Here is a 10447-nt window from a genome sequence, read left to right as displayed (position 1 = left end):
TTAAGGAAAAAAACACCTTTTATTATCAAAAACTAAGAGGCAGACTGAAGCATTACAATATCAGTAAACATGCTAACACAGAAGACGGAAAATCTCACGGGGTCCCACCAACTGACAATTAGTCTGCTGAGAGAATTGTCTTTGTAAGCTATGGGCCCATAATTAGTTACCCAGTACAAAATGGCCAGCACTGAAAACACACACACACACACACACACACACACACACACACACACACCATACAGACACACACTCACACACCATACAGACACACACACACAGAGACACACTCACACACCATACAGACACACACACACCATAAAACACACACACACACATACACACACCATACACACACACACACCATACACACACACACATCATACACACACACACCAAAATCAGACTCAGTGAGGTGTGAGTTCGTATGCGTGTGCGTGCATGTATGTGTGTGCGTGTGCGTGTGTGTGTGTGTGTTATGCATACATATGTGCATATCTCACAATAAGAGTCAGAGAAGGACAATCCATCTCGTTGAGAGTAGAGAGGCACGGGAGAAGACGGAGTGAGGGAACACAGAGAGGCTGAGGGTAGAAAGAGAAAGACAGAAATAAATGTGCTTAATTATTTGGATTTAAAATGTATAAAACCGTGTTCAGGATAGGGGAGTTGGGACTCAGCAGAGAGGAGAATATCAGGGTACAGGTGATTGGTCAGGATACAGGAAAGGGGAACTCGGGGGAAGGGAAGGAGGTACACACAGAAGGGGAGGAGAGTAAAGGGGACAGCAGGACACAAGTGACCTGCCAGCCACTCTCGAAGTCAGTCTGCAGGGTCCTCAGACAATTGGACATAGTACTCCCTGAGGACACAGCTATTCCTCTCCTGGGCATATACCCAAAAGATGCCCCAACATACAACAAAGACACGTGCTCCACTATGTTCATCGCAGCCTTATTTATAATAGCCAGAAGCTGGAAAGAACCCAGATGCCCTTCAACAGAGGAATGGATACAGAAAATGTGGTACATCTACACAATGGAATATTACTCAGCTATCAAAAACAATGACTTTATGAAATTCGTAGGCAAATAGATAGAACTGGAAAATATCATCCTGAGTGAGGTAACCCAATCACAGAAAAACACACATGGTATGCACTCACTGATAAGTGGATATTAGCCCAAAGGCTTGAATTACCCAAGATACAAACCACAGACCACATGAAGCTCAAGAAGAAGGACGACCAAAGTGCAGATGTTTCAGTCCTTCTTAAAAGGGGGAACAAAAATATTCATAGGAGGAAATATGGAGACAAAGTGTGTTGCAGAGACTGAAGGAATGGCCATTCAGAGCCTGCCCCACCTGGGGATCCAGCCCAGATACATACAGCCACCAAATCCAGACAATATTGCTGATGCCAAGAGGTGCATGCTGACAGGAGCCTGCTATAGCCATCTCCTGACCAGCTGTACCATTGAGCAGCAGCCAACCATTGAACTGAGAACAGGGTCCCCATTGGAGGAGTCAGAGAAAGGATTAAAGGACCGAAAGGGGTTTGCAGTCCCATAAGAACAACAGTACCAGGGACTCTCAGGTAAACCACCATCCAAAGACTACACAAGGACAGACCCATGGCTCCAGCTGTATAAGTAGCAGAGGATGGGCCTTGTTGGACACCAATGGGAGGAGAAGCCCTTGATCCTGTCAAGGCTGGACCTCCCAGTGTAGGGGAATGTCGGTGGGGAGGCGGAAAGGGGTGGGTGGTTGGGGATGGGGAACACCCTCATACAAGAAGTGGGAGAGGGGATGGGATAGGGGGGTTATGGACAGGAAACCGGGAAAGGGGATGACATTAGAAATGTAAATTTAAAAAAAATTCAAAAAATAAAAAAATAAAAAATAAAAAAAGTAAATAAAAAACCAAGTGATCTGCCAGGGAAATAGGAAAGAAACTCTTTAGGGAGGATGAGGAGGTAACACGGAGGACGGAGAGGTGGGTGAAAGAAGAGTGAGGATGCCTGAGAAAGCCACAGGAATCACAGGATTAACTGTTTATACAACAAAGCTACAACACACGTAACTCCATGCCTAAATCTGTGTGTGTGTGTGTGTGTGTGCGTGTGTGTAAGGATCATTAAATATATAAAAATATATATATATATATATTATAGATAAACATATATACAATGTATGTATACACACGTGTGCAGGCGCACACACACACATACACACACACACGCACACACACACACACACACACACACACACTCACACACACACGCACACACACGCACAATCTTTTCTAATCTAGGCTGATGGGACACCAAGAGCCGGAGACAACCTAACAAAAACCACAGTAGCAGACATGAGAAGCCCTCTTCTGAGTTGTTGGCCAAGAGGTTCTGAAAACATACAGCCTATTGCTGCTGCCCTGGGTTACCCACCAGAGGTAGAAGGTTAAGTCCCTATTACTGAGGACATGATTCCTTTCCAAAACAGAGCCCAGAAACCTCTGAGCTGGAACGTCTTCTCTGTGAGGACTAGCTTTGATGGTACCCGAAAGTCCGGCACAAGCTTCCAAAGTAAGCGACAGAGAGTCCTCCCCAACTATGATGTCTGTGACCCACACTGACAAACAGCAAGGCATGCTACCTGAAGGGCGCTGAGTGGCCTGCATACCTGGCTGGTAACCAAGGGTCTCTAATTGAACCAAACGCCAATCAACACACAGGAGGCGTTGCCTGGTACTGGAAACCCAGATAACTACTCAGTGCTCGTGAGCGCTGGTTACTAGAGGAGAACCCGCTAATTTACTAAAACAGCACAATCCCTAACAACAATCTATTAACATCTGTTCTTATACCCACAGACAAGCTCTCCTTCCTCAAGAAAACTTTTGTTTGCTGCAGACAAGAAACCATTACAGAAAACCACAACCAATCAATACACAGAGCTGTGAAGTTCTCCTAATGGATTCACCTACAAAACATTCCCACACCCGAGGCTCACAGAACCTTGCAGAAGACGAGGGTTGAAAGATTGTAAGGGTCAGTGGGTCAGGAAGTTTGCTGTGTGACTGTGTCTCCTAGTAATAACAGAAGCCACCCCTATAAAGTCTCACCAACGTGACTGCCAATCCTGAGCTGAACCAGGACAACACCAACAGACACCAAAGTGGACGACAAAGAGACAACCCTATACAAGGAGCCACGGGCAGCTGAGGAGAGCTGAGAACAGGAGACAGTCTTCTCCAGGAGACAGCACACCAAGTGGGTGCCCAGTGCCGAACAATCAGCCCTGAAAACGTGCACAGGTAACTCCATACGGACTCAAGAGCTCATGTGCAGGAGTGCACGTGTACATACATGTATTTACATGTAAATCTGAAGGAGAGTGGACAAGGGTACATAGGAGACCTTGGAGTAGGAAAGGGAAAGGAAGATTTGTAATCTAATTATAATCTCAAAAATAAAAAAGAATATATGAGCAGCATAAAAACAATCAATTTTTATAAGTAAAAATTTTAAAGAGATATAAGGTGCTAGGCCTCGGCAGTCAGAGGACTTTCCTCGTGTGCTGGAAGCCAGAGTCTGGTTCCTAGTACCCTGTACGCCACGCATGGCAGTGCTCAACCAGCAATCCCAACACTCCGAAGGGAAGGGGGAGGGCTCACAAGGTGTAAACTGTATCGTCAGGTGCATGGGGTCGGTAGGCATTCGGGGACATAGGAGACGTTGTCTTAAGAACGACAGGTCAGCATAACTCACCTCCTTGTGCTTCCATAATATTCCCTGAGTCTATGAACACATGATACTAACAAGACGTCCTTGACAGGCAGGTGCCAACCGGGCTGCCAGCCCAATGTGTAGCATGAACTAGAGATTTAGGTATCTTTCAAGATCAGAATTTCATAATCCATGGCTGGCGAGATGGCTCTGAGGGTAAAAGCGCTGAGTAACCCTGACTACCTGCTCTCACAAGCCATTGGGGAAGGAGGAGAGCCAACACTGAACCACGTCAGCAGTCACAGCAACGACACAAATAAAAGAACCGCAACACTTCAGCAATATGTATTGATCATGAGGCCCCAAACCAAGAATTAAAATGAGTAAGGCAAACATAGTTTCCTTGCTTACACAAAGCAACCTGGATTCTAGAAGCTATCTTGACTAAAAGTTTAAGAGCTTCAGCGGGAAGCAGACAGTGCCAATAGGGAGCAAAGGAAGAAACTCACTACCCCATGGGTATAACAAATCTAAGGGCCAAAACCCCTCCCCCAAAGGAAGAACCTGGTACAGAAACACGGGGGAGTCCCGATCCATGAACGCGGGAGGGGGACGTGTGTGGCAAACCTGTAAGCCAACCTTCTCTACCTCAAATGTTATGAACATGTAGTTAGTATTGTCGCTCTGTGGACTCTTCCATAGACCACAGTCAAGCAAGGATTCCTTACAAGATGGCCTAGAAGAATGAAACTACCTCAGTTCTCCAGCATACAGCTTCTGCACACCTATTCTAGAAATGATGTTTGCAAAGATCAATGAAAGGGGCCCAGGGATGAAGCTCGTGCCAAAAGATTTGCTTACTATGTACAAAACCCTACTTCTTCTCCCCAGTACTCCAAAAGAAAGACTTATATAAACATTACTATATTCTATATTTTACACATATATTTATATTATATACAATTATACATACATATTATAGTAAATATACAAAAATTATACATGGATATCCATAATTATGCTGAAATATTAAAATTCAAAATGTCTACAGATAAAGTATCTCAATATATGCTCCCAAGCTGTCAATGTTGGTGCCACAATTGTGTCAAATGCACACTAACGCACAAAATGACTAGTACCTCAGCTGGGGAGACGGCTAACGGGTAAAGCGCCCGCTGTGGAAGGTGGAGGCCCTTCTCAGATCTCCCACAGAAAAAGCCAAAAGGCCTGGAGTGAGGCTGGGGGTGGGATGTAGACAGTCAGAGCCTGAATCCTAGGTGGCTAGCCAGTCTAGCTGAAAAGGTGGGTCTCTCAACAAAGCAATGAGTGGAGGAGACACCTAATAGAGCCTCGAGATGGGCTGGAGTCCTTACAGAGCAAGGGCTGTGAGAGACGGCTCAATGCTACAAGAACTCCTACTCCTACAGCGGACCCAGGTTCAGGTCCCAGAGCCAATGCTCACAGCTTCTGGCCCTGGTTTCAGGGAACCTAGCACTGGCCTCTAGGGGTACCTGCTATATGTGATGGACATATATACACTAAGGACCACGTATGAACTCTTAAAATAAAAATAAAACAAAGTCTTAAAAAACATAGTCACTGGGGTGGGCTTGGGAGGACATCCTCTTGGAGACAGGGAGGGGTGTGAAATGTGGAACAGTTGGAAGGCAGAGTAGGAGGATAAAGTCTGGACTGTAACAAAATATTAAAGAATAAAAAAAAGTCACCCCAGTAACAAACACTAGATATTCCAAATTTCCTTCTTTTTAAAAATCCCTATAGAATCTGTTCACAGATTCTATTCAGTGAGTGCACCTGCGACTTTAATGCATACATTTAAAATAACGATAGTTACAGTCCATTTATTCAGAAACCATGAATCTTTCCAAATACTGAGACCCTCAAGAGAGCCCGACATGAATGCTGACAGAACTTCTAAGCAAGCAGGAGGACATTCAGAGCAGCAGACACTGTCAGCCTCAGGCTTGTACACTGAACAACTCAGCCTTCACTAGGCACCCATCACGGCAGGTACGAAGGAGCATGCTACATGGTTAACCGGCCGGCAGTCCAGTGCAGACAGACGCTCTACTGTCGCATTATGGATGAAAAAAGAAACATCACCTCATACTCACACCTCACTTACCCACCTCAGATATTTCAGCCAAACCGCTGATGACAAACTCTAACATTTGACCCATGGGCTATGGAGGTCAAGGGTTAGGCTTACATGTGGGAGAATCCAATCAGCCATGTTCGAAGGTGGGACCCAAGCCAGGCTGCAGCCTGTCGCTCTGCAAATGTCTGCAGCTCGTCAGTAACTGGGCGAAGTCCGCCATCACATAGGAACAACTCCCAGCACACAGCTAACCAGCACGTGCCCGCACTCTCTCTCCCACAGCATCTCTTGCTCTTTGATTTATTCTTCAAGTAAAATTAGGTGGTTTAATATCATACCTCAAAATGATGATCAATCAACTCAAAATATTCTTGAAGGGGCACACATCCAGAAAAAGAACACGCAAAGTCTTTGGTTCCCTGTTTTTCAAAATGATCCTGAAGGCGGAGGATGAGTTCATTTGTTATGAGCCAGAGATCTTCAAACCGTTCGCTCTGAATGCGGTATCGTTCTAAGAGAGAAAAATAATGAAGGAAAAGTGTTCATTAACACACGATCTCCACAGGACACTAGGTGAGCCCTCAGGCAGCCTCGACAGGAACACTAACTAAAAGATAAAGACCCGGGGTTGGGGATTTAGCTCAGTGGCAGAGCACTTGCCTAGCAAGCGCAAGGCCCTGGGTTCGGTCCCCAGCTCCGAAAAAAAAAAAAAAAAAAAAGATAAAGACCCTGGTTTGTAATGCGGCTCTGATCTCGGCTGCCCTGAGGTGTCAACTATGTAAGTACTTCAGATGTCCTTCCGGGAGAGGCTGACACAGTCCTTCTCATGGTGCATCTGCTATAAATAGATTTAACAGCCCAACTGTGGTGCCTACACCTGACTACAAAGGTCAACAGCATGAGAAAGTACAGTGCAAAAGTACAGGTCTACTCTGAACACCGCTGTGAGATAAAGGTGTTCTACACGGACACTACAAACAGGAGCAAAGCTTTCTGCACTTCTAAAAGTTTCTCAATGGAAAAGGATGTTTAAGCTTGACACCTCCGTAAATTAAAAAGAAAAGCGTGTTCCCTGTATCCCCTGAAATGTGAGGACAGAAAGGTCCTGTGTATGTAGTCTCCAGTGATGGTGGCCGTGATGGTGATGCCAATGGCATGAGGTTGACGGCAGTGATAACAATGCTAACAGCGACGTGAGGTCGACAGCAGCAGTAGCAATGGCATCCATTGCATCGGCTGTGGACAGGCAGGAGCTACACGCCAACAACTGTGGGCATACTAGTTTCTTGTTATAAAAAAGAAAACGAAGACACAGAATCCAGTGACTCAACCACAGATCGGGAAATCCATTAAGTGTGTCAGCTAGAATTCATACTACATACACTCTCCCATACCTATTTCAATGTCCCTGTTCTTCAGGCAATAAACTTTGTTTTCTCTAAACCCAACAGAAGCCCAGTACACACCAGGCTCTTGTAACAACTATGCCATCAGTTAAAGTTTGACTATATCACAGGACAATGATGCTATTATTTTTCAAATAAATAAATAAATTCAACCTCAGAAGAGTTTGAGGAATTAACAAGGACATCCAGCTGGTTATGTATGAAGAAGAGACTGTAATTCTAATTACCAATACAAAAGGGCTAACCATTGATCTTAACTACATGATAATGTTACATCTATATTAAGTGTACAGAGGCTCAGGATGTCTGCTGTTCACCAGGCGTCTGACTACAGAGTTCTAACTTCCAAGATGATTATACAAAGTCCCTTGAAAAGTCTCAGAGATTACAAACTCCATCTAATTTACTATCAATTATTTATATTATAGACAATATTCTAAGGAAAGAAATATTAGACGCATTGGCAGGATGAGGATTTCCAGCCTTTCTGCTTATAATAAGTAAAGACAGGTAAAGTGCCAGACACACATGGTGAGGTGTGTCTTAGGATTTTCCACAGTACCTTGAAAAAAAAAAAAAAAAAAAAAACAACAACAACTAAGTATCTTACATGGTCACCCTTGGTTTTTGAACATTACTTCTATTAGCAAACTCAGAGAGAGATTCTTATCCCCTAGTGATCTGTTTCTGCTAGATATGTGTATCCTTACTTTCTCCACGTTGAGATACCATAATCAAAGTAAAGTGCAGGAAGGAGGGCTTTAGTTTACCTCACAGTGCTGGTGGGATGGAGACCATTAGTAGTGAAGAATGTATGGGATGGCAGCAGACACAGGAAAGAAGCTGGCTGATCACATTTGTATGCACATGAGAAGGAGCTGGGAGAGGGGACTGGGAGGAGGGGAGACGCCAGCCGGGGGGAAGGGAGAGAGAGGACAAACAGAAAGTGGGGCAAGGCTATCCACACTATCCACAGCAACATACTTCCTCCAGTGATGCTGCACCTCCTAGGTTCCATAATCTCCCAGGACAACAACACCAATTGTGGATCAAGTTGGACAAATACAGGAGCCTATCAGGAGCATTTCTCACTTAAGCCACTACAGTGGGAGTAAACAACGCTGTGTAAGCCTCCATGGTGCATGGAAAATGGCTACTCTGCCCTACTCTACTGTGACCAGAGTATTCACTCTGCAGCTGGCAGAGGTGGGTATGGGCACCACGCACACTGTCGTCAAGGATGGCCCTCCTTCAGGTAGCATGGCCATCCTGACTCTGCCTCTGTCGGCTTCTGTGATAACACTACCCTACTTCAGATGGGTTTCTCAAGTCCTCTAATGGGCTTCCTCAGAAATGCTGGCCACTAGCATCCTAGCACCCATCTCACCTGCATTTGCACATCAAACAGAAATAGCCCTTGTCCCTCAACTGCAGCAGCTCCTGGGCTTAGTGCATCTACACTCTCAAGAGCCCAGAACTTTCTTGCAACACTCCATGGTCATAAGATCTTTAGAGAAGACTTTCCACTCAGAGTGAAAGCTGAGTCAGATCCTTCATAGCTGCCAGCTTCCGAGACTTTCGCCCTAAGGTGCTCGTTTCTCCTCATGTCTATCTCTCTTCATGAAGTAAGCTTGACAGGCTGGAGACGTAGGTCAGTTAGGAAAGTGTTTGTGTAGCATACGCAGGCCGTGAGTTCAATTCCAGAAGAGCATAAAACAGAAGTGGTGGCTCAAACTGTAATTTAAAAAATTAAACAGGCCCAGTGAAATGGTTCAGAGGGTAGATCTCTTGCACACAGGCATGGTGATCTGAGTTTGATTCCTAGATCCCACATAGTGGCCACAGAGAACCAATTCCCCAATGGCGGTTCTCTAATCTTAACATGTGTCAGCATGCACGTGTGTGTTCGCAGGTGCACACATACACAACACAAATGAGTGGGTGAATTAATTAATGATGAAGTAACATAAGGAACCTGCAGCCAATCTTTTAAAGGGACAAATCAGATGAATGAAACCACCTCTATACAGTGAAGTAACAGGACAGCCCTAAGAGTCTCAGTGAGCTTCAAGTCAACAACCGGGACGATGATGAAGAGACTACTGATTACCTAGAACCTACAACGTGCTAGGAGTCAGTGCATCTCTTTAAGGAACTATTTCAGGTGATTTACTGTCTTAGGTAGGGTCTTATTGCTGTGAACAGACACCATAACCAGTGTAAGTTTTATAAAGGGCAACATTTAATTGGGGCTGGCGTACAGGTTCAGAGGTTCAGTCCATTATCATCATGGCGGAAGCATGGCAGCATGGCAGCATCCAGGCAGGGATGGTGCAGGAGGAGCTGAGTTCTACACCTTCACCCCAAGGAAGCCAGGAACAGACTGAGCATCCTCAGGCAGCTAGGAGGAGGGTCTCCAAGCCCACCCCCACAGTGACACACTTCTTCCAACAAGGCCACACCTGCTAATAGTGCCCCTCCCTGGGCCAAGCATGTGCAAACCATCACATTCATGCATCACCTGCCCATTTTATTGTCTTCTTAAAGATTTAAACTTTTACTGCCATTCTATAGATTATCAATAGTTTTCAATAGTCATTCAAATAATAAGCTAGTTAAAAGCTAACTGTTGCCCTGGATAAGGAATGCACATTCCTAAGCACTGTGCACAAAAGTCTTGATCCTTAAGGTGGATGGAATGGCATATGCTTCAGAGCAGAAAGCGTCAGCCATGTGCTGGACTGAGAGAAGGTGAAGGAGAGCACCCCTAGATGGATCAACACTAAAGCCGGGGGCCAACTCTACACAGAGATACTTATAACCGAGGCTCAAGCCCAGGGCCTCATTCATACACACACTGGAAAGTGTACTAAGGTATATCTCGATTTATCTGTTCACTTTTTATTTTTGAGATGAGTCTTACTAGGTGTCCTAGCTGACCTCAAACAAACTCTGTAGCCAGTGCTAACCCTAAACCCCAATCCTCTTGCCTCAGATTCCTAAGGACCTGGAATCACAGGTCTGAGCCACGAAGGCCAAGCTCATACGCAGAGATCCAGGAGGCTTGGTAAAAAGTTTCAGTGCAGGGTTGTGGATTTAGCTCAGCGGTAGAGCGCTTGCCTAGCAAGCACAAGGCCCTGGGTTCGGTCCCCAGCTCCGGAAAAAAAAAAGTTTCAGTGCTAAGCTGGGAAGGA

At 45.2% G+C, this 10447-nt stretch overlaps 1 protein-coding gene across 1 annotated transcript in view; it reads right to left on the bottom strand.

Moving 5' to 3' along the window:
* The window catches only part of Bbs9 (Bardet-Biedl syndrome 9), a 405125-nt gene that overhangs the window by 177988 nt on the left and 216690 nt on the right, over nt 1-10447 (bottom strand). Inside the window, 1 exon segment of the mRNA XM_032909494.1 lies at nt 6186-6358. Coding sequence (XP_032765385.1) covers nt 6186-6358 — 173 coding nt within the window.

This window comes from Rattus rattus, chromosome 8 (genome assembly GCF_011064425.1).
Source record: "Rattus rattus isolate New Zealand chromosome 8, Rrattus_CSIRO_v1, whole genome shotgun sequence".
In the NCBI taxonomy this organism is placed as follows: Eukaryota; Metazoa; Chordata; class Mammalia; order Rodentia; family Muridae; genus Rattus; species Rattus rattus.
The sequence above is the reverse complement of the archived record's forward strand: the minus strand, read 5'-3'. Positions and strand labels throughout refer to the sequence as shown.